This window comes from Primulina tabacum, chromosome 17 (genome assembly GCF_025594145.1).
Source record: "Primulina tabacum isolate GXHZ01 chromosome 17, ASM2559414v2, whole genome shotgun sequence".
Lineage (NCBI taxonomy): Eukaryota > Viridiplantae > Streptophyta > Magnoliopsida > Lamiales > Gesneriaceae > Primulina > Primulina tabacum.
In genome coordinates, this window is record NC_134566.1 from 32,194,714 (window position 1) to 32,218,651 (window position 23,938).

General features: G+C 35.1%; 4 protein-coding genes across 4 annotated transcripts; 2 read left to right on the forward strand and 2 right to left on the reverse strand.

Moving 5' to 3' along the window:
• Positions 1-3,867: 3,867 nt before the first annotated feature.
• LOC142531499 (uncharacterized) lies at positions 3,868-6,798 on the forward strand. The gene is made up of 2 exons (XM_075637649.1): positions 3,868-3,963; positions 5,520-6,798. The coding sequence occupies exon 2, from the start codon at positions 5,544-5,546 to the stop codon at positions 6,552-6,554; it is 1,011 nt and encodes a 336-aa protein (XP_075493764.1). The 5' UTR covers positions 3,868-3,963; positions 5,520-5,543; the 3' UTR covers positions 6,555-6,798.
• Positions 6,799-6,975: 177 nt separating this feature from the next.
• LOC142531503 (protein TIC 21, chloroplastic-like) lies at positions 6,976-9,695 on the reverse strand. Its single transcript, XM_075637654.1, has 4 exons — positions 9,332-9,695; positions 8,593-8,850; positions 7,442-7,645; positions 6,976-7,284 (listed from the first exon to the last, which is right to left on the reverse strand). Exons 1-4 carry the CDS (start codon positions 9,605-9,607, stop codon positions 7,171-7,173), a joined length of 852 nt encoding a protein of 283 aa, XP_075493769.1. The 5' UTR covers positions 9,608-9,695; the 3' UTR covers positions 6,976-7,170.
• Positions 9,696-11,956: 2,261 nt separating this feature from the next.
• Positions 11,957-15,226, forward strand: LOC142531506 (receptor protein kinase-like protein At4g34220). The gene is given in 3 exon segments (XM_075637656.1): positions 11,957-12,410; positions 12,412-13,862; positions 14,347-15,226. Coding segments are annotated over 3 exon segments (2,343 nt in total). The 5' UTR covers positions 11,957-12,195; the 3' UTR covers positions 15,024-15,226.
• Positions 15,227-18,598: 3,372 nt separating this feature from the next.
• LOC142531492 (uncharacterized) lies at positions 18,599-21,445 on the reverse strand. The gene is made up of 4 exons (XM_075637641.1): positions 20,346-21,445; positions 19,889-20,137; positions 19,693-19,784; positions 18,599-19,521 (listed from the first exon to the last, which is right to left on the reverse strand). The coding sequence occupies exons 1-4, from the start codon at positions 21,177-21,179 to the stop codon at positions 18,738-18,740; spliced, it is 1,959 nt and encodes a 652-aa protein (XP_075493756.1). The 5' UTR covers positions 21,180-21,445; the 3' UTR covers positions 18,599-18,737.
• Between the last annotated feature and the right edge of the window lie 2,493 nt (positions 21,446-23,938).

Sequence of the window (23,938 nt, forward strand, 5' to 3'; positions counted from 1 at the left end):
GAGTCCAGCGTCTAGAACGCGAAGGTATAATTAATCAATCACCCTATGAATGTTTTGAACACACGATGCCCAAGAACAAAATTTTTAAACCTCCGCTGCGTTTTGGGTGCGAGAATACGATGTCCCAACAACAACTCAGTTCTAGTAAAATGATCTCGGAAAGAAGATTACCACCATTATTTGGTACTGAATTCTTATACATCAACTAAGGAAGACCAAAGTAGTGCAAAAATATTTGACCGATGACGAAAAATGATCAATCTTATCAAAATTGTTTCAGAAAAAAAAAATATGATGACAACTATAGAAAAAATTGTTATGGTTATCTACAAGACTTTCGAGAATCTTTTGCAAAAATCAATGTTGTAGATCTAAAAATAAACACAACTGAAAGATGTGAACAACTTCTAGTTGACCGGAAAATTATCTCAGAAAAGATCTCATAAACACGAGATACATTTGTTTCATTCGTATTTGTGGTTTGTTTAGATTACGGATTTTCTACTTTGAAATATGATCGCACTAGATGCTATTCACTGCCAAGAATGAGAACAACGTTACTAGATTGAATCGGAAGGGAAAAAAAGGTAAATATTTTTTTCTTGCAAAGTATCTAAAATAAAAACAATACTTTCAAAATAACAAAGTCAAAACTTTTTTTTTTGAACGGACATCAAAAATATTATTAAGAATCAAGAGAATTACAGTATTCATCCAAAATATCAAAGATAAAATCCGGAGGAGAATTACAGTCTTCATTCATTGAAAACTTAATGTCCGTATTTATTGTAAATTAAATACCCGGAACAAAATAAATAACGAAATCATTAACAAACATTTAAAAATAACTTTACCGCCCATATTTATTGTAAATATTAAATAGTCCCAATAATAAATTGTTTAAAATAATCTTTTAAATAATTGTAAAATCTAGTTAAAAAAATCCATGCAATAATCAACAAGCAGTTTATTTCTTGTCGGGGCTCTTGCTAAAAATAGAGAGTATGTTTCTTGTGAACGGTCTCACAAATCTTTGTCTGTAAGACGAATCAACCCTTAACCAGCATAAGTTGTTCGATTTAGGTTGGAGATGCCCTAAACATTTAATTCAAAAATATCCAGTTAGTTTTAATTTAACATTTCTTTATCAAAGATCACAAGCCAGTCTGTCATATTTAATTAGTTGGCCGTAAAGAACCAGCATAAGTTGAAAAAGTACACCCCAATGCCTTTTCATAACTGAAATCGGGAACGGTTTATATGCATATTTCCACCAGGACTCATGATCGGTTCTCGGTCGAATCCATTGATCTGATCTTGAAAACAATGGTTTACAATCTTATAATTTTTTTTATATGCATGTTTCCATCGGACTCATAATCGGTTCTCGATCGAACCAACTGGTCTATTTATGAAAACAATAATTACAATCTTACAGGTTTTTTTATAAAAAAAATTAACTTGCAGAATATGGACATTTTTTCGAATTAGTTATGTATTCTTAAAAATATTAATTATTTAAATTTTCACACTTGGAAGAGTGAAGACAATACGGGAACTTATAACCAAAAATGGATAACAATAAATTCTGTTTTTTCTCAAGTTTAAGTAGCACAATCTATGACAAAAACTTGTGTGAGACGATTTCACGAGTCGTATTTTGTGAGACGGATATCTTATTTGGGTTATCTATTAAAAAATATTATTTTTTACTATGAATATCGGTAGAATTGATCTGTCTCACAGATAAAGATTCGTGAGACCGTCTCTTAAGAGATCTAGTCTTACTATATATTTCTGCAACTTTATTTCAATTCCTTAGTCTTTACCATAATTTGTTACATTCATATCTCGTTTCCCTAATACATTAGTATAATGTTTTGCGTCTTGGACGAGATATTAAATTATACACGATGCAAGGATAATAAATTGAAAAATATAAAAAAACGTCGATATAATATTTTGAACTTGAAAAAATGTTAGATGAAACAAATATGTACTAGAAACGATCGATATCTTTGTCTCGTCCCAAATGGTGCCTGAAATTATTTTAATTTATAAATGATTTTCAGAACTCTGAATCTGTTGGTTATTTCATAGTTATATAAACCATTTGTTTTTTCGAAAATATATAACTTTCATAATAAATTTGGGTAACCATTCAATTCATTGATCTAATTTGCCACGTGTACATTTTACTTGGACGACTTTTAAATTTAATTATCTTGTCAAGAAATTTTGGAAAAATTCTAAAAATCATGATGATAATTAGTAGAAATGATTTAAAATACAAGTATACAACCAACGATAATATTTTCTCAAATGAAATTCTTTCGTCCAAATCAAATTAATTCGTCCAAGAGTAGGTATCTTGTGAGACGATCTCATGAATCTTTATCTGTGAGACAGATCAATCATACCGATATTCACAATGAAAAGTAATATTCTTAGCATAAAAAGTAATACTTTTTAATAAATGATCCAAATAAGATATACACTGGCGGAGCCAGCATAGGCTCAGCGTGGGCTGATGCCTACATTGGGCCAAAAAAAAATTTATATGTTCATATATATTTGTGTCTCCCCGCACCCTAGATATATTTATGTCTAAATTTTTAATTTGTGTATGCTATTATTATGTGCTTAGCTGATCCAGTTTTTCTTTAATAATTTGTAGACCCAAATTTTAGACTCAATTTTTTACATTTTATTAGTATCCAAGTATACACTCTATAGTCTTCTGTATGTTTTTTCTCTTCTCGAGTCACGAACATCATATACTTTGATTAAGAATCATTCCAATTCATTTTAATTATTGCTTCATCTTTTATAATCTCTAAAAAAATCCAAAATGTTACCAAATTTTAGGTTCGTTTTTTTGTTCAATGTTTGTTGATCATTCAATTGTTTTATAATTTTATGCTTTTTCCAATCGATAATGAATTCATACTTATTTTTCGAACGTATATTTTATATTTATATTTTATATCATATTTTGTTTTGATTTCGGATTTTGTACACGCTGTTGTTCGTCGTTTTTCTGACATTTCTTCATCAATTATCAATGCTACTGGCTGTGCGTAACTTGTGTTCAAACTTTACGACACATTATTTTTAGTTGTCTATTAATCGTTTTTTTTGCTTTATTAATTATAATATATTATTGCCTACACTGAACCAAGATCCTGGCTCCGTCCCTGAAGATATATGTCTCACAAAATACAACTCGTGATACCGTTTCACACGAGTTTTTGCCTTTGTGCAAATACAAACCATAAAATTCTAATTGACATCATATTGACTACGGAATCCATGCTTTGTCTTTTAATTTGAAAATTAAGAATTGAATAGTTTTTATTTGTGTAATTTTTAAAACCATTTTCTCACCATTCACATGTATTATTGAAAAAAAAACATGTTTTTTGAGACTATCTCATTATTCGTGATACGAGTCAAGTTTACTCATATTTACAATAATAAGTAATACATTTGATATAAAAATTAATATTTTCATAAGTGACCCAAATAGATAATCAGTCTCACAAAAATTTTTGTGGTATGAAAATTCAACATACCCAACATAAGTTTATAATTTAGATTTTGTTTAAGCTAAGAAATTATTTTTAAATTTTTTTAATTTAACAAATTATTAGTTATATATATGTATTTAAACATTAGAACTCATATGAGTCCGTTTAACGACTCAATTTTCTGATAAAGATATGATCCGACTTAATTCATTAAAAAAATATTTTTATATAATTATTATTAATTTTCACATGTAAACATAGATCTGATCAATTCATATCACAAATATGAAACGTCTTGTAACAATTTCACTTATTTAAATTGGGCTTGGACAAGAAAAGCCCAATATCAATGCCGTGAGAGTTTTCCTCCATCCCCAACACCTAACCTTCGCTAGAGAGAGAACCTCACCCGCTGCAGAGTTTGAGAAGAAAGGTTGGTTCTCTTCAATTGCTGGTGTCGTTTATTTTAGATTTTTTTAGCCAATGCGTAGGTGCACTGGGGGTGATATAATCTTCGAGAATAATCACTCATAGGCCTTTTTTTGCTGGGTTTTAGGGTGTGCCTATTGAGAACAAATTCTAGGAATTATAATTTTTGAATCTGAGATTTTGATTACGGCGTAGCCATTACCTTGGATTATGAAATGTGAAATCTTTATTTCGAATTATTTTATTGAGGTCTAGTTTTCTGTAACTTTTTTTTTTTATTTAGCAAAGTTCAGTGGATGCTAACCCCTTTGCCGGAGATGAGAAGCAACTCTTTGAATTTTATGTTTTCTTTCTGCTTTAGTCGTCACTTTTTTTATACGTAAATATTATAAAATAACCAACTATACGTAAAAATAGAGGGGTGTTTGAATCAATAATGTAGGTTATCAACGATGAACTTAAATTAAAAATAATGGAAACTTAATTTTCTTACTGAGATTGTGTTTGGATGAATAATGTATTTCCCTTGCCCAAAATCCATTGGGTCTGTCTGTAGAACAAAAAAAAAAAAAAAACCAATTCAGCCCCATAAAATCCTTTTCCTCCTTATTTGATATTTTTCTTAAAAGTCCTACACTGATTCAACTATTATTCTCCGAGAAAGAAGCAGGAACTTGTGATTGGGAGCCTATTAAGTTGGTAATTGTACTTTTCGTTAATATCTTTTAAGCTTCGGCAACGATTGAATTTGGGGAATTCCCTCTGAGGGAAGTTTGTCGTGTTTTGGATGTTTTGGTTGGAATGGATGATATGCTATTATCAAGATTTAACGTGGGTTTATGAGTTTATCCTGTGGGAAGACTTTTGGCTACCCATATTAATTAATTTTCTGGAAACTTTTATCCAATACTCTATTTGCATTATGTTGATATCCAAACACACCCAGAAGATATCTCCTTACTTGCAATTAGGCATGTTGTATTGATCGAATGGCAGAATTAAAGCGTAGATAATAGATAATTTGTGTGAGATACAATTCGGTTGCTCACGGGCTGCTAAAAATCATGTGAATATATGTTTTTTTTGGAAAAAAGTTAAAATAAACTGCAAGTGAAAATGTATTCGTAGTTATCAAGTATGCACACCGCCAACTCTCCTCTTATCAGTGGATTCTCATGTGCTTTCTTTTCCCAATTCAATGAATTTGCTTGATGTCGACTACAAGCCGTACTTGTACATTTTTCAAAAAATGTAGATGGAAATTCAGGAGGATTGATTACCACCTTGTATGTAAAATTCTTTCGTACACTTTGAATTGGGGTTTAGTTTTTGTAATAAAATAAAAGATGGTGATTGTTAAATGGGATTCCGGCGTTCTGAAGAGATGAATATGAATTCAATGCTACTGGTTTCAATGAAGCTCTGTGGTTGCTTTTCTATTAACTATGGGTGGTAAATTTATTTTGTTTTCTTGATATCACAAAGTCTGGTGGATTCTAACCAATTTCTGTAGATACACAACCAATTCTCTGAAGTAATTGTTTTGTTTATGTTTTACAGGGTAAAGTCCTTTTAGCTTTAGCGATGAAGGAAGAAGAAATAAACCGATGCCAAATCCAAGAATGGTACCCCAAATTCAAATCTGTATCTATAAAATCCATCATCCATGATCTGCCGGAGTCGTTTGTCGATTATCTTCTCGATGACTCTGGTCCATTCTTGCTTCCTGTTTCCATCTCAAACGATGATGCACTTCCAAATAGAGTATGTAATCCGGAAGATGAAGAAGACTTTGTAGTGTCAGAAGGATCTGATGATGAGGCAGAACAACCTATTTCTGCCCCTTGTTTCCCTGAATTTGAAATGGAGATCAAAGCGTCCATTGAATCACTGGGGGGTGCTGTTTTTCCCAAGCTTAATTGGAGCGCACCTAAAGACTCTTCTTGGATCAGTCCAACCGGGAACCTTAGGTGTACCACTTTTAATGAAATAGCACTTCTGTTGAGGTCGTCTGATTCTCTCGTGAACGACCTGTGCCATGCATATGATTCGTGTAGTGATAAGAGTGCATCAAGGCCAACACGTTTCTTCCTCGCTCTCCGTAAATGGTATCCATCAATGCAGCCTGGGATGGAATTCCGTTGCTTTGTTTGCAATAAAGTCCTCATTGGAATTTGCCAACGAGAAGTTACTAGCTTTTACCCCGCTCTTCTTGCGAGGAAACCTGATCTTAAAATGATGATCCAGGAATTCTTTATGGAGAAGGTGCAGGAAAATTTTGAATCTGAAAGTTACACATTCGACATCTATGTCACGAGGGATGAACGAGTGAAGCTCTTGGATTTCAACCCTTGGGGTGCATTTACCCTCCCACTTCTCTTTACTTGGGAGGAACTGGAAGAGAAATTGAAGGAAGAAGATCACGATTTGGAGTTCAGAATTGTGGAGAGTCGTCTCGGTATACGTCCGGGTTTAAAAACTGCAGTACCTTATGATTATTTGGATACGAGTCCTGGAAGTGGGTGGGATCAGTTCTTGAGGAATGCTGATGAAGAATTGAGGCGGCAGAGTAACCCTACTGAAGCTGGTGGTTGACATAAGATTCAGTTTCCTTTTTTTTCCTTTCCATTTTTAAGCATCAGGAGCTCGGAACCATGTTCCACTTGTCTCAACCAGCTTTGCCTACATTAGATTTGCGTAGTCTCCAATATTTTAACCTTTTTATACATTCGAAGTTGTTTAGAATTATTGCTCTTTAACTTGCAGTCCTTTCATTGGATGCAACATCTTGTAATACACTGCATAGATATTTAATAAAGCAAAATATGAAATTATATTATATCGAGTTGAAAATTTGAATCGAAAATTGTGAACATTCATGTAGTGAAACCTGGGATTCTGAAATTGTAACGGTATCCGGTTATCGAGAGGATTATTGGGATGTAAAGCTTCTTCGATTCCAGCTATATTCCGTTACAATTTGAAGTAAATAACAGAAGTAGCAGAAGGCTGAATGTAAAAGAATCGGATATTTTATTTTTTCATTTATTAGCGGTAGGAATACAAAGTTTTAAGACAGATCTAAAGCATCATTACATCTGAAACAGTTCTTCATCTGCAAAAAGAAATACAAGATCAAGATCAACCAAATCAGAAAATGATAAGCTAACTCCATTTTCAACCCTCTTGTTTCAGTTTCACTGGTCCGGACTCATGCAGCCTTTGGTATTGGAACTTTCCCTGTAGGCGGCACTGTCACTGCTCTCAGTAGCTCTAGAGAGCACACTAGCCCCAAAAAATGCGAAAGGATCGTGTTTGCTGATGCCTGCAGAGCAAAACAAAGTGAATACAACCACTCGGTATACATAACAACAAAATTCATCACTTCAAAAAGGTGAAATGATGGGTAAAAACTGCAACTCGTTCACAGGATTGAGCATGTGTCAGATAACAACATAGTTGAACTGATTGTTGGACGATACCTGAACCAAGAAGACATCTAGTGCAAGAACTGGACTATTCCCGGGAGGGATGCCCTGGTAATAAGGAATGACTGAACCCGTGAGAGCTTTTGCCACCAAAAGACCTACAGTTGCTTGCATTCCAAGTATAGCGGCGCCCATGCCCAATAGATTCACGACTATACCGTTGTTTAGGCTTCTTACAACATCTGCTCGAGGAGGGGCCTACACATACATTATCATGAATTAACAAGACAACATAACATAAACCATATGATGATATGATCTTTGACTAACTTGAATAGCATAACGAGTCTCAAGTGTTCGTAGGGATAGGTAGGTCACGTGCAGGTAGCAAATTACGTCATCACCACTATTCATGTTACACATAGTCCCAATAATAAATAAAAGATGAGGATGAAGTTCAGAAAATCCAATAATTCAAACCACAGATTTCATCCAAACAAAGACTCGAGACTTTGTCTAATTATATGATGAATAACAATTATAGTGCATGAAAATTAATAAATCATGAAAGTAATGGTAGAGACAAGCTTCTTCGTTTTTCTTGACGGATCCTTACAGCTTCCTTCAGGAGAAGAGATTTGTAATCCAAAAGCGAAATAAAGCTTACATTTGACCTCCGACTCAAATGGTAAGTTGGCTACTGATTTGGTTCTCAACCCTGCTGCATAAATGCTTATTCCAACCTAATCAACAAAGTGAGGCTAAAATTAAAATTTACTATATATGTTCCTCACTTTGCTTCAATTGGAGATGTTCTTAGATAGACTCTGAGGATCTTTCGCGAACAATTCGAGACTCAAAATCTGTCAACTAAAAGAATGAAGCAAAATTGGTGATTAACTTTTTGGTTTTTTTCATACGGCCATCCTTTGTACGGTCATCTATCATCCGTTGCTAAATCTCAAACGTTTGCATGAATGGTTCCATCCTTATAATACTAGGTATTTGGTTTTCAATCAGGTAATCTTGCACGTCCCACATGCTTTGATTCATAATGTGTTTTACATTTTTTAAATATCTTTCAGCACAGAATGTTAGACAGGACAATTTAAATTCTTCCCCAAAAAAAAGAAATCAAGCATTAGGGAACAAAAGACAAATAAGAAGTATATTACTGTCTATCTATGCCAACAAGATAAAAGTACCTTCGAGGGATTATCAGCTGTTCTTCGGAGTCTGTCAGCCAGTCGAATATGACCAAACGACCAAAACACTGAAATGAATGCAGCTGCAATGCCGCCAGCAGTTGCATAAAAAGTTGCAGGTGATGTAACTTTGCCAGTTATAACCGTGGAAAATGAAAGGATCACACCAGCAACAATGCTGCAAATCAGCTGCGCCCAGAATCCAAAACTTCCTAATCTCTTGAAATGTCTGGAAGTATACTCTAATCTCTTCGAAACCTAAAATAGAATAAATTTAGTTGAGGGAAGGAGTTGGGTCTTCATTTGAGGAGTGAAACTGTGAATAGTAGGAGGATTACAATATTTTATAAAGAAATTTTTTTATCGTTTTCACAAGCCTAAGAATTTTGAAGTATTTACATTTTGCGGAAGTAACACTCGCCTGAGCCCTCGCCCATGATTTAATTGAATGAAAAATCAAAGGCTCTGAAATACATCTGGAATCAATTTCTCTGTCTCTACATAATTTCCAAATTAAAAATATATGAAATGCAAGTTACTAATTTTGGAGCATGAATGGTCAATCCGACGCAAATTCAGTTGAAAAAAGGGAGCGGGAGCATATTTGCTATTTCGCATATAACAATGAATAACAAATCAACAACACGCAATTACAACTAAGCTCCAAACAAAAGAACAAACTCTGAACCACATTTTCGAATTAAATTACTAAAAAAAGGTCCATCGCACGGAGAGATACCTGAGCAAGTTTGGCCGTGTCAGCCTCGTCATATGAAGCAGCAGAAATGGGGGCAAAAGGCAGAGGCTTTCCGGCTTGATAATTAATCGTAGAATGTGGTGAAAACAAACCTTTAAGCATATTAGCCGGCGACACAGAAATTGGAGAAAGAGGTGTCTGACTAAAACGCAGTAACGAGGGGTGACCATAAGGGAATGGTTTAGAAACAGGGAAAGCCCACGGCGGTCCTGGTGGCGCGCCGCCGGAGCGAGTTGCCGCACATATTGAAGATTGCATAGCTCTGAATTGTAAAGCAAGCAGGCTCGTAGAGTATAACTGTGGGCTAAGGCTCAGCTCGAGAGAACTCTTCAAAAAACGACTGGATGATTGGCTTGCCAACCTTTTAATATAATAAATAAATTAGCACTAATCATAAATTATTAAATTTTTTTCATTAAAATATGGCAAAAACTTATACAAGACGATTTTATAGGTCGTATTTTATGATACAGATATTTATTTTAGTTATCCATGAAAAATATTATTTTTTATGCTAAGAGTATTACTTTTTATTGTGAATATCGGTAGGTTTGACCCGTTTCACAGATTAAGATTCGTGATACTGTCTCATAAGAAACCTACTCTAAAAACATATATATTGAATTTTTTTGAGTTAATTAAAAAAACTAAACAAAATTGATTTTTAATACAAGATTTTGTGAGACGATATATGTGAGACGAGTCAATCATGCTTATATTTACAATAATAAGTAACGTTTTTTATGCTAAGAATATTACTTTTTATTGTGAATATCGATAGAGTTGACCTACCTCACAGTTTAAGATTTGTGAGATCTTCTATAAGAGATCTACTCTAAAAACATATATATTGAATTTTTTTGAGTTAATTAAAAAAACTCAACAAAATCGATTTTTAATACAAGATTTTGTAAGATGATATCTGTGAGATGAATCAATCATGCTCATATTTACAATAATAAGTAATATTTTTTTACAAGTAACCTAAATATTACTAAAGTTTTCTTGAATTTTTCTAGATGATGCAAAACGAGAAACAAACACCCCTATTTATGCTAGGGGTTCTCTAAACTATTTTCATATTTCACCATGAAATCATACTCAATGTTGGGTCATAAAATTCTGCTTCGATCTAAATGTGATGGCTGCCGATTGAAAAAGTCGGCGTGCCCATGATCCATTGTTCCCTCATGAAAACGAGCTACATAATCGAATATATATATACAAGAGCCTTCTGTGTAAACTGTTCTCTTCTCAAATATTCATCTCATGAAATGGATTCGTTAGACTGTTTCACAATATTTTTAGTGTAAATTAAATATATATTAGTGTTGTTATGCACACGTGCGCACTAATAAAATCTGTTTTTATATGGTTTGTGATTATTTAGTCATATTTTAATTATTATTCAATCACAATAATACAATTATATTAAATATGTAATTTTAGATGATCACATTTAAATATTTGAATTTAAAGAAAGTGAATATTAATAAATTCGTCCTTCAATAATCACGTTTATTCTAAAAATTTTGATCAAATAACTAGTAAATTACGAAAAATATTCGGATGAATTTTTTTTCTTCATTTTTTAAAAATATATATTTTTTATGTTAAAATGCTATGTAAAGTTGGAATTGTAAATATTTAAATTAAAATAGAAGGATTTGAAATAGAGTAGATCTCTTGTGAGACGGCCTCACGAATCTTTATTTCATAAAAAGTAATATTTTTAGTATAAAAGTAATATTTTTAGCATAAAAAGTAATATTTTTTCATGAATGATCCAAATAAGATATCCGTCTCATAAAATACGATCCGTAAGATCATCACACACAAGTTTTTGTCATTTATACACAGGACATGAACAAAGTTTTTCACAGAGGTAAAATTTGAAAAAAAGAAAAGAAAAGAAAAAGAGAGTGGTATTGGTGTGGGGAAGAGAGGGACTAAAGTAAAAAAAAACAGAGTGGACTTGTATCAACTCCACAAAAACAGTTTGGGTCAGACTAAAATATTGTCTGTCTTGTAGCAGAATCACAGTTGAAACAAATAAAGATTCCCATACTCTTTTTCCTCACAAATCAATGCATCACCTAAAGTTTCCACAATGGTTTAACAGAGTATAGACACCACCAAGTACAAACAATACCCTCCTCCCATTCACTCCACTTCCCCATGCCCATTACAAACTAGGGGTTGACACAAGAGGATTCAGATTCATCTTTCTTCCTTTTTTTTTTCTTTAACAAATTATAATCTACAGATTAAAAAAAGTGGAAGATCAAAGTTTAGCCCCTGTAAAATACTACCCAATTTCCATACAAGGTCGAGTGGTCGACAATCTTCGGGTCGAGACTCGATCGAATATTAATATTTGTTCATGAGATTAGCTAAAATTTTAAAATGGCATTTGCAACGAGATATGATCAATTTATTTGGTTTTAAGATTTACTTAATACATCATTTATTTGAATATTCACAAAAATAAGTTTTTTTTTATTCCTTTTTTAATTTTTTCCCGGAGTTTTTGGATTTTAGTGTAAGATACATATGATGGAACGAGTTCATGTGACTGACCCTCAAAGTATATTGTACCATAATCATTAAACTCCAATTTTCGAATTATTAACCTTAAAGCAGATAAGTTAGCAGCCTTTCCCTCTAAAGCTGTAATCTCACCAACTTTACTTAAATTCCCCAATCCTTTTTTGGTCAACTAAACAAACATCTCCATAGTTGGTTACCCTTTCTCTCTACACTCTCTGTTCACTTTCTTGATATAGGAACTTGTTCTGTGCAGAGCTGGTTATCTTCTCAAGTCTTGATTACACGAAAAAAAAAAGATGGGCAACAAAATTCTGCTTTTGATCAAGTCATTTTCTTTGGTTTTTCTTCTTCTTCTTCTGGTTCCTGCGTTTGGTCTGAACTTAGATGGATCCATGCTGCTTTCTTTCAAATACTCAGTTGTCAGTGACCCTTTATCTGTTCTTGGAAACTGGGACTACAGTGATGCTACACCGTGTCTGTGGGCTGGTGTAACATGCGCTAATGTTGAAAATTCTAGGCTCAATGCTTCGAGTTGTGAGCTTAATTCTCCCGAATTCGAAGCTTGTCGGCACGGTCCCGGAAGATTTAGGCCTCATTCAGCACTTGAGAACACTTGATTTGTCTAGTAATTTCTTGAATGGAACCCTGCCATCTTCACTTCTCAACGCTTCAGAGCTTCAAGTTCTTTCGCTGTCAAATAATGCGCTCTCCGGTGGGCTTCATGAGTTTATTTCAGGGCCAAAGAATCTTAAGCTTCTGAATTTATCTGACAATGGCTTGTCTGGCAACATTCCTCAGAGTTTAATACAAAATTCAAGTGTTGTTTCTCTGAAAAATAACTATTTCTCAGGCCCTGTCCCGAGTCAGATGCAATCTGTTGAGTTCTTGGACCTGGCTTCAAACTTCTTGAGTGGATCATTGCCACTTGAGTTTGGTGGGGTGGACTTGCGGTACTTGAATCTCTCATCCAACAACATTTCTGGCCAAGTACCTCTTGAATTCGCTTCGAGAATCCCACAGAATGCCACGATCGATCTTTCGTTCAACAATCTGTCTGGACAAATCCCAGAATCCATGCCTTTACTGAATCAAGGAACAGCCTCTTATGCAGGAAATGCAGGCCTCTGCGGCAAACCGGTCCAGAAACCATGCTCAGTTCCCTCGACACTTGCAATCCCACCAAATATTACCTCAAACACATCAGCTCCCGCGATAGCAGCCATTCCATTGATTATAGATCCATCGCATGATTCTCCCGAGACAGTAGCAAATGGAGCTCGAAATCCACCACAACACCATATAAAACCGGTGGCCATAGCCGGAATCGCAGTTGGAAACTTAGCGGGGATCGGAGTTCTCGCACTGATATTTCTTTTCATATACCAAAAGGGCAAGAAAGCAAATGCAGAAACAAAAGAAAAATCGATCTCAACAACAGCCAATGCGTATATATTCAAGAAAGATTCAGAGCCAGCAGTAATAACAACGGAGCCAAGAAACCGTCCCGTTTGCCCTTGTTTAACCATTACAAATGGTGAGGAAACATCAGAGGCCACAAGTTCAGATTCTGATGACAACAATGTTAACTACATAATCCATGATCAACCCGAAACTCGGCTTCATGACAATGAACTATTCAAGAACGAAAGATTCCTAGTGATGATTGATGGTGAGACGGAACTAGACCTTGAGACATTGCTGAAGGCTTCAGCATATGTTATCAGTTCAACGACTAGTTCTTCCATAGTGTACAAAGCTGTGATTCGAGATGGGACTGCATTTGCTGTCAGGCGAATAGGAGAGAGCGGAGTTAAAACATTGAAGGATTTTGAGAACCACATTAAGTCGATCGCCAAGTTACGACATCAAAATTTAGTTCAAGTTAAAGGGTTCTATTGCGGAGTCGACGAAAAACTCGTTATCTATGAGTATGTCTCCAACGGAAGCTTGGCCTCTGTATACAGTAAGTTCTTTTTCCTCAAAACCGACAGCAGTTTTTTTCCAAAAATTTATCGGTGAGTATTCTCATTGTACTCGTGGTCATGTCTTTTTCATGCTATATTATTGATATTTCCTCAAATTTCCATGACTAATTTTGGGACCAGCAACGATTTGAGACTATCTTGGAGGTAAAGTATGTTCGTCGTCCCACCGGTCCTCCATGTGAGGCAAATAAGGTTGAAAATACTTCATACATAGAATTCATATAATAAGCCAAAGGCATGTGCTAAATCACCTTATACCTGCATCTACACACACAAACAATAATTGAAAGACAGCAACTTGTCATATTTCACGGGTAAAATTGCACAGAGCTTAATTTTGTAAATCTTGGTGCTAAACACGATAAGAGTACTACTTGGGAGATTAATTTCTTTACACAAATCATGAAATTTCTTCTCACTTAATCAACTGGCCCTATGTATCCTTTTCTGGATATTTTTCAGGGAAAACAGGTTCATCTCCACAAAATTTGCCTTTGGCGGCCCGGCTCAAGATTGCAAACGGTGTGGCCAGAGGACTAACATACATCCATGAGAAGAAACATGTGCATGGAAATATAAAACCTAGCAACATTCTGCTGACTCAGGATATGGAGCCTATCATAAGTGATTTTGGACTCCATTGGCTCATACATGGAACACAAAGCCACAAAACAAAATGGCACGTCTTAGCTAGGCATTTCGGCAGCATGAGACCAATGTCGTTGCACCACGATCCACGAATGAATCAAATGGTGAACACGAGCCCCTACGTCACACCTGTCGGGTTCGTGGGGTGTACGTCTCCGTATCACGCTCCTGAGTCGCTCCAAAACCTTAAGCCCAGCCCAAAGTGGGATGTTTACTCTTTCGGGATTTTGTTACTTGAACTTCTGACAGGGAAGGTGTTCTTGAACCGGGAGTTGAACCAGTGGACCGCTGGCTCAGTGGCCAAAGACCCAGCTGGAGTTCTTAGTATGGTTGACGTGTCACTAAGGGGCGACATGGCAGGGCGAGAGGATGCCATTTTGGACTGGTTTAAGCTTGGATTTAGTTGTGCTTCATTAATCCCGCATAAGAGACCTTGCATGAAAGAAGCACTTCATGTGTTGGAGAAAATCCCATTCTCTTTTGCATGCTAATTCATTCTCAAGCTGGAAGCATAATCTGCTATTGGATAAAGGCCGTGATGATCCTTCTTTAGTCTTTTTGTACTTGGAATCACTTGTTCGCATAAAGAAGTGAGGATTCTGTCCTTAATGAATGTTTTGTGAGTTTAATTTGACCAAGTAATGATCATGGTACTAGCAAAACTTATAATGGAAGTGATCTTGTTTAGGCCCTTATAAGTTTCTAATGGTGCAAAAGCAACCCGAATTTGCCGTATCAATTCAAACTCTATCGCGGAGCTCGGGCACAAATAATACTATAATTTAACGTCAAGGGAAAAGAGAATTTTAAAATTTTATGTGCACTTATTATGACTAGTACGAAGCACGTGCGATGCACATAAATACAAATTATATGATAAAAATAAAAAATTTGATTTTCTAAAAAAATAATTTGAATCATTTTGTTATAAATTTGAGTTTAATCTCTTTGTTATATTGGACGGATAAATTAATTAAGAACTTATGTAATTTAATTTCGAATTGTTTGTCAAATTAAAATTCAGGTTGATAATTTTATGTTATCTAATAAATTATCATTAGCACAATATATAGAATCAAATTAAATGAAACAAATTTTTAAAAAATATATATCCAAACATCAAGTATAAGGCATAATAAACTAAAAACCAATCAACTTATGGACTTTAAAAAATGTGAAGGGTAATAACCATAAAACATGTTTAATTAGTATTAATTATTAATTAATATACTAAATGTGAATTTACTTCATAGGTTACTTGATTGATAATTGAAATAAGTAAAAAATGTGAAGGGTAATGACGTCCATTCACAATTGGAAAACATTTGAAGTATACTAAATGTGAATTTACTTCATAGGTTACTTGATTGATAATTGAAATAAGTAAAAAATGTGAAGGGTAATGACGTCCATTCACAATTGGAAAACATTTGAAGTATCCACACTTTTATAGGTATATAGATAGATTGATAATTGAAATAAGTAAAAAATGTGAAAGGTAATGACGTCCATTCACAATTGGAAAACATTTGAAGTATACTAAAATGTAAATTTACTTCATATGTTACTTGATTGATAATTGAAATAAGTAAAAAATGTGAAGGATAATGACGTTCATTCACAATTGAAAAATATTTGAAGTATCCACACTTTTATAGGTATATAGATTATTTGAAATGGAAAACGTGCGTGGCGCTATCTTGATTGTCTGGTTTTGTATCTTGTGATCGGGACACAGCTAGAAGATGTTCCAAATAACTTGTAAGTAATCAAATAATTCATTTTATCATATTGCATAAAACATTATTACCAAAACATATAAGATGGAAATTCTAATTAATTATTCTGAGGACATTATTCACGAACTTAGCAGTATATGCATTTAAAGAATATTAATAATAATTCATAAAATAAATAATTGTGGGACTCAATTTACCAAAATATTGAAGGGCTTAGACCGACCACCATAAGCTTGTCGGCAAACTTCAAGCAAAAAATTCCGAATAATACAGGCAGTTATACCCTAGGCTGCCGGAAATGGGAGACTCGCCGGAGAAAAGTCCGCTGGCGGCGACCAATTCTAGAAATTCCCGTCAAGATAAATCCTTTGTGTTGGTCCCACGTGCAAAATTTGAGATAATAAAATCCGAAAATAAAGAATAAACTGGACACCGAGATTTACGTGGAAAACCCCTAAAAATTGTTGGGTTAAAAACCACGGACAAGATGAAAAGAACTTCACTATAATATTTTGTGGTGTACAACTCACTCACTGTGTTTCCAAAAAGAACGCACACTCTCTTAATACAGGAGAACAAAACACATCACAAATATTATAGAACTAAGAACTCAAATGCTTATAAGATGAGAGAAAACTCGAAGAAGGATTGATTTCAGAATGAAGGAGGGAGCTCTATATATAGCGCTTTCTATCAGTATGAATACGCGTGATGCGATCCTGGTGAAATGAGTGAGCAGAGTCGAGTGCTCCACCGGATCTGCTATCAAAATGATGAAGGAAATAAGATCAATGTAGATATCTGAACCTAGAAGCTTCTTTCCCGGGCGGAGAGGATTTCCTATACTCAAGAATGTAACCACGTGAATGGGCGCCGGAGGGGTGTCCGGCGTGACCACTCCGATACTTAAGTCAGTGAATGATTCAAGCCAAGAACCAATGTAACCAAGTGATGGTTGTGATATTGGTGTATGAATGAATGTAAATGTAAAGAGAGAACCTGGTATTTATAGTAGGAGAAGTAATGATGAACTCGTTCTTCGTGCTACCTACTAATTATAGTAGAACGGCTGAGCACACCCTATATTCTGACATGTCAAATCATATATTAGACACATCCTGCCTGTCTGATTCCGTCAACCACTTGGATCGATGTCAGAGATGGGAGAGTCGCCCACATCCTATTCTGCTAGTATACTCGAGTGCGGTGCTCATATCGAGGTGGCCCGGGTAGAAAGTTCCCGGGAGCTTAAACGAGAGCCCGGGCGTCCGGTAACCCGAAGAGAAGTCGTTTCGGTCTTTCAACTGTTCGGCCTCTGGTGACCCCTCTAATAGATTTACCCTGACTTGAGCTATCTGCTAGATATCCCAGGTCGTCCGTAACCCAGGCACAAAAATCGTCCATGACTCGGGCACAACCCGATCTATTCCGAGGATATCAACGCGTATAAAACGCGTCTTCTGAAATTTCCGTCAACCCGTCAAATATGTCAACCGCTCGTTTTTTTTTTTTCAAAACATGCAAAACATGATATCCCCACTTTATTTAATTTTTGCCGACACTTTGCAGTGACTACCCCTTCTTGCTGTACTGCCATGGAATTGGCCAACGGAAGCGGTTGTAACTCCAAACCAGGGACCGTAGCACAGGAAATCAGCGAAAGATCGAGATATTTCAGGGATTCGAGGGCGGCGATAGACGGCAGGATTGCTCTGGAAAATAAGTTGAGTCGGAGGATTAAGCTTTTCAAATTAGAAAGAGAAGAGATCGAGGGTTATGAGCTGGGTGAGATGAGAAATGAGTGGGGCGAGCTTCCCGGCTTAACCCTGTGAATCGAGGGTGAGCTGAATGATTCTTCCGCCGAAGCAGGTGACGCCGCAGGTGAAGTGATCGGTGCGCGGGATGGTGCAGGAGTCGGTGGAGAAGTTCCAGGTGGCGATGCAGGAGTTCGGGGGGATGGAGGTGGGATCAAATCTTTTCTTTTCTAGTTGGAAAAAGAAAATTATTACAATTTATTTTTATTTTTTCAGGATATGAGAATTTAATTTCGATTATAAGAACCACTCTACTAATGTGGCTTTTTTTTTTTAAGTAAATCTTTCGTGAGATGTTCTCACAGATCTTTATCTGTGTAACGGATAATTCCTATCGATATTCACAATAAAAAATAATAATTTTAACATAAAAAGTAATAATTTTTCATGGATTACCCAAATAAAATATCCGTATCACAAAATAACACCCGTGATACACAAAGTTTTTGCCTTTTTGGTATTATCTATAACTAATTTAATATTCATTTTGAATATCATGTATGCTCTAAACCTTACAATTATAATTAGAACCAATGTCTTGAACTATTGTAGTACCAAATCTTGGTTAAAACTGCATCTATATACATCAACGAATCTTGCTGCACAGTCGATCTTTGATTGATACACAATGTGAAACTTTGTACACTTATCATCAGTTCTTGTTAGTTTCAAAAGCCATTGCAGTCCGCTCGATGTGCTTCATCAAGATCACGTAGATCTTGTTCCTCAATCTCCCGCAAATTTCGATACCAGAATCTTCCAGACCATCAGAACTCAACCTTCCTCCATCTTTTCGAAGATGTCCCTCTTTATTTACTATCAAATCCAGCCAGTCGCTCAGCTTTTTCACTCTGTACATCATACCAGCAATGGAATTTTCACGCTTCGTCGAGGAGCATTTTCGCTCAACTTCATCCAAATATTCCTCCACATCGTCGAGAAACAGCTTTCTACTTTCGTCGTCTAAACATGCAGCCAAGTCAGTAGCAGCAGTTAGAGTACTTCCCTTAGTCCATTCATTCAGATCATCTCTTTCTGAAGCAAATAAAAGAGGAACATTAGTGTTGCTTGTGGCCTTTTTAACGATGCACCGGCCTTTCGGTTTTGTACTTTGGGTCGACGTGCTCGATTTTTTGACAGTGGAAACGGTTGGATTTGACAACGGATCAACTACAGAGGAGGCGGGAGAGAGATCCACGGCTACTGCTGATTTTATCCATGTTGTTGCATTTTTCTTTCTTTCAAGAGCAATATCCAACGCTTCTTTTATTGAATTGGTGCTGAGGGATCCGGATTCTTGTGTCCTAAATGGACTTATGCTTGTAAGAGACTGCATTATTAACCTTGTACGAGCTAAATCATCTTGAAGTTCGAAAAACTTATCAGCGCGTGGTTGGAGATCTTCTCCTTCTGTCAAAGGCAACTCCGAAAACAAGCTGCAAGAAGTAAAATTCTGCTTAACTAAAAGTCTTCAAGAAATTAAACGGCCGTTCACTTTCTCCTTGTCATAATTTATTTGAACTCTAATATGTGATCCACACTAAATCGCAATGTCATTTAACAAGAAACCGAGGAAAAAACTAATCATGAGTGCTTATTTTCCTTACCTTAATGAGCGAAGCGATTTCTCAGCAGCACAAGCCTCTTGCAGAGCATCTGCAGCTGCTAGCATAGCAATATCTCTTTGCTTTATCACCTCCTGCAGTTAGAAAAATACGATTGACAAAATCAATAAAATGCTAAAAAGGACAAAACTAAACTCTAATTTTCTGCTATGTTATCCATTATTGCTGTAATTTATACCTTGCCAAGTTTCACTAAGCTTGATGGAAGATAGTTCCACAATATCCCGGTTTCTGCCCCTTTTCTATCATACACGAAACTACACAATGAATTAGGAATCTGTACATTATTGACCTTTGGTGTAGAAATCTGGCTTTTGTTTGTTCTCTTGATTAATCTCTTTGCTGAACCAATGTCTGATCTTCTCCTTGACACTGAACCAAAATGTTCATCGGAGCTGTCATATCTGATAGACCGAACTGGTGAAACCTGTTGAGATTAATAAGATAAGAACAAGTTATCCCAAGGTTGAAGTTATGCAGTAAATCATATCAAAAAATGCACCAAAAGCTCTGTGTTGGTATAATTTATACGAGTCATTTTTTACTAACATGCATCTTTCTAATGAACATGATAAAGTAGTCAATCATTCCCAAGAGACAGAGCAATGGAACTTGGAGAAACAGAAGAAACTAACATTTGCACTACGGCTTCTAGAAGGTGGCCTAATTTCCTGCTTGGCAACTGATGAATCAAAGATATCTTTTACTCCCAAAATCTCCGACTCGTTCCAGCTTCTTCTCTTTGAAATACAAGTTGATGAGGCGTATGATACAACGCTATCTGTATCGCTGTCATAATCAACAGAACTTGGCCTACTCTTTGTCCCTTGGTCTCCAATATTATTACCATAATCAAGAATCCTCGTGCTACATTTATCCGTCCTAATATCTCCTCGACAATTTTTTGAAGGACTCAATGAACGGAACGTTCTCCGGTGTCCATCGTTCAACCCTCTATTTCCTTTCCTTAAAGAAACAGAGTCAGACAACCCATACATCAATGAATTGGATGAAAACTTCGAAATTTTTTTCTCAGAAATTACACCCTTCTCAACGATATTATCTACAGTACCAGATGCTTCGAGAATCTTAACCAAATTTTCTGGTGAAACAATGTCTTCAGGAGTTCCTTCGCATCGGTGCCTCCCGGGAACCGGAGTTACGCCCCTGAGCAATGGAACGGGATGCGCATTTTCCAGTTTTCCTACGTAAATGAACTGCCCAAGTTTCAATTTATTCCCTAAAATCATCTCATTCTGTTCTTGAGGCAAAGAAACATACAATGCATGGGATAAATCAGAAACTTTAAGGAAAAATCCTCTATTTGGCCATAAATCGCCTTCTTCTAATACTGGGATTATGCTTCTGATTTGTAATAATACAGGCTTTCGATCATCTTCAGATTCGTTTTCCGCCATTTTCATGTCTTCAAGAAGCTTCAAGAGAACGTCACTCTTCAGCGAACCCATTTTTTTTTATCACGCAATCAGGTTTCTTGAAAAAGAATATACAGATTTCTTTAAATATGGAGGGTTGGTAATTTTTAAAAATTTCGATTTAAGCAAAGATGGATCGAACAAAAACGGGAAAACGGAAACCAACCAAAATTCCAGAACGGAAAAATAGAAGTCGAATCGATTATTTTCAAATAAAAAGTGAAAAACGATATAGGATTCTAACTTGGAAGATAAGGTTTAATTCAAAGTTTCCCATGCAGAGAGAGTCAAAAGAATCCAATGGCAGGCGAACAATCCGAAAATATAAGGAAATGAGGAGCAGATAGGGGTGGTACGGTGTAACGTACGAACTATGATACCGTATATCGCATCGAAAATATCGGTATAAAATTTTTTCATACCGATACCGATACTGAAAATTTGGTATACCGCACATTCGGTTATAACGAATTTTCGGTATGGAAAAATTTCATACCGGTACCGTACTGACACCGAAAATTTTGTCGTTATACCGATATCGACATTTTTTCGGTATACCGAACTTAAATTTAAAAAAAATAATAATAAAAAATTATTGTCGGTATTTCGGTATATACCGAAAAAAAAATACTTCATACCGATACCGGTATGATACCGTACCAAAATGTTCGGTATACCGATTTTTTCAGTAAATTCGATATTTTTTTCGATACGGTTTTTCGATATTTCGGTATTTCTTCCCACCCCTAGGAGCAGATATGGAAAATTGGTTGTTTGATTTCCCATTTTTAACTATTTTTTTGTGAACTCTGTTTTTTACATTTCCAAATTAAACCTCACACATTTGACTTTAATAATATAATATTCGACTTATTTATTACATTTTTATTTTTTATAATACAATAAAATGTGCTAATTTTTTGTATTTATCTCATATCATATTTCCTTCATAAATTTCATAATTAAATCAAAACTTGAAAAACAAAATATAAACAATACATAATATACATATATTTTATTAAGTATATATCTTGTGATACGGTCTCACGAATCTTTATCTGTGAGACGGGTCAATCCTACCGATATTCACAATAAAAAGTAATACTCTTAACATAAAAAGTAATAATTTTCATAGATAACCCAAATAAGAGATCTGTTTCACAAAATACGACTCGTGTGACCGTCTCACACAAGTTTTTGCCTATTTTATTATGTTAATATATATATACATAAATATTCACTATATATTATTATTGTATTAAACAAAAACATGATATAACTAAGCCGAATTTGATGTGATTTTGTGATACGAATAGTTTTTTTTACAAAATATCCCAAACAGTAACTTCCAATATTAACACATCATATCTCAATTTTTTTAAATTCAAATATTTAAAAAACATCTTCTATAAATTACATATTTAATATAATCGTATAATTATGATCCAGATAATAAATATATATAAATAACATTACGTCATATTAAATGTTGGTGAATTTGTTGAATTTGCAGCTTAAGAAAACTGGAATTTGAAATTTAAGTAGTTGACAGTACTCAATTGGTGCACTCCAACTCTCAATGTACATATGATCGTGTTCAATGTACATACCGATCGATATATCATATTTGAGTAGGTCTCTGAGACGATCTCACGAATCTTTATTTATGAGACATGTCAACCCTATCGATATTCACAATAAAAAATAATATTTTAAGTATAAAAACTAATATTTTTTCATCGATGATCCAAATAAAATATCTGTCTCACAAAATACGACACGTGAAACCGTCTCATACAAATTTTTGTCATGTAATTAATAGCTCCTGGTTTCAGTCAAAAACAGTTCATCCAGTAAATTAAACCCATGCACGGCTGCGGATTTGCATGTCAAAAAATTCAATACATTTTATTTTTGACCTTTTTACCCCCACGAGGCTTTCCATTCGATATAACTGCTGAAAGGTCAAACCTGATTAGAAGGTCATTTTACGCATTTGTTATTCAACGATGTACCGAAAAGCCAGCCAGCATTCAAACAGCATATAAAACATCGTCCGACGTAAAATTCATCAGCAGCGAGAATTAATAAAACCAAGAAACAATGGAAGGCTTAATCCCGTTCCTCTTCCATGCCATCAAGAAGCAGAGGCAGCCGGCCTACGTCTACCGTCGTCTCTCCAACAACTCCACCGGCCGGAGCTACCACCTCCTGCTCTCTGAAGGCTCCGAGTTTCATCTGCCGCCCACCGCTGATCTCTTTACCGCGACCTCGGACCAGTTCAAGTCACCTGGCAGAGCCGGTAATGGCTTGAAGCAGAGGGAATTCGCTTCTGGAAGCAAAGTCAAGAATTAATGCTATGTTCGATGTTTTTGGGATTTCTTTGTTTGATTTATATTATTATGTTTTATATATATATAATTTTCGTGCTATGTCTGATTAGTCTTGCTTAATTAGGCCTTAATCAGCCTTCGGTTGTAATGAAAATCGCGGAATTGGTGAGTCTAGATGGAACGAAGTGTAAATTCTTATCTTTCTCTATTGATTTATGATTTATGTACATTTTAGCAATAATGATAATATTATGATAATATTTTTGTATTCAGGGCTTCCAATCATTTTTGTATATTTTTTATTATTAACTTGGAAAATGTCAGTTGGTCTCTTCAAGTTAAATATAGAAAAATTAACAAATGAAGCTTCACTATTTTTTTTACAATTTTAATCGACATGCTAGCTGTTCATCGATGGAGACTTTTGCTTACATTTTTTTTTACTGTAAATGAAATCTT

Bases quoted from the DNA above. Each gene is read 5' to 3' on its own strand.
- LOC142531499 (XM_075637649.1), top strand. From the start codon at position 5,544: ATGAAGGAAGAAGAAATAAACCGATGCCAAATCCAAGAATGGTACCCC.
- LOC142531503 (XM_075637654.1), bottom strand. From the start codon at position 9,607: ATGCAATCTTCAATATGTGCGGCAACTCGCTCCGGCGGCGCGCCACCA. The intron at 8,851-9,331 runs GTATCTCTCCGT...ATTCTATTTTAG, and splicing joins ACACGGCCAAACTTGCTCAG to GTTTCGAAGAGATTAGAGTA. The intron at 7,285-7,441 runs GTATCGTCCAAC...TTTGCTCTGCAG, and splicing joins TAGATGTCTTCTTGGTTCAG to GCATCAGCAAACACGATCCT.
- LOC142531492 (XM_075637641.1), bottom strand. From the start codon at position 21,179: ATGGGTTCGCTGAAGAGTGACGTTCTCTTGAAGCTTCTTGAAGACATG. The intron at 20,138-20,345 runs GTTAGTTTCTTC...TAATCTCAACAG, and splicing joins CTAGAAGCCGTAGTGCAAAT to GTTTCACCAGTTCGGTCTAT. The intron at 19,522-19,692 runs GTAAGGAAAATA...TACTTCTTGCAG, and splicing joins AAATCGCTTCGCTCATTAAG to CTTGTTTTCGGAGTTGCCTT.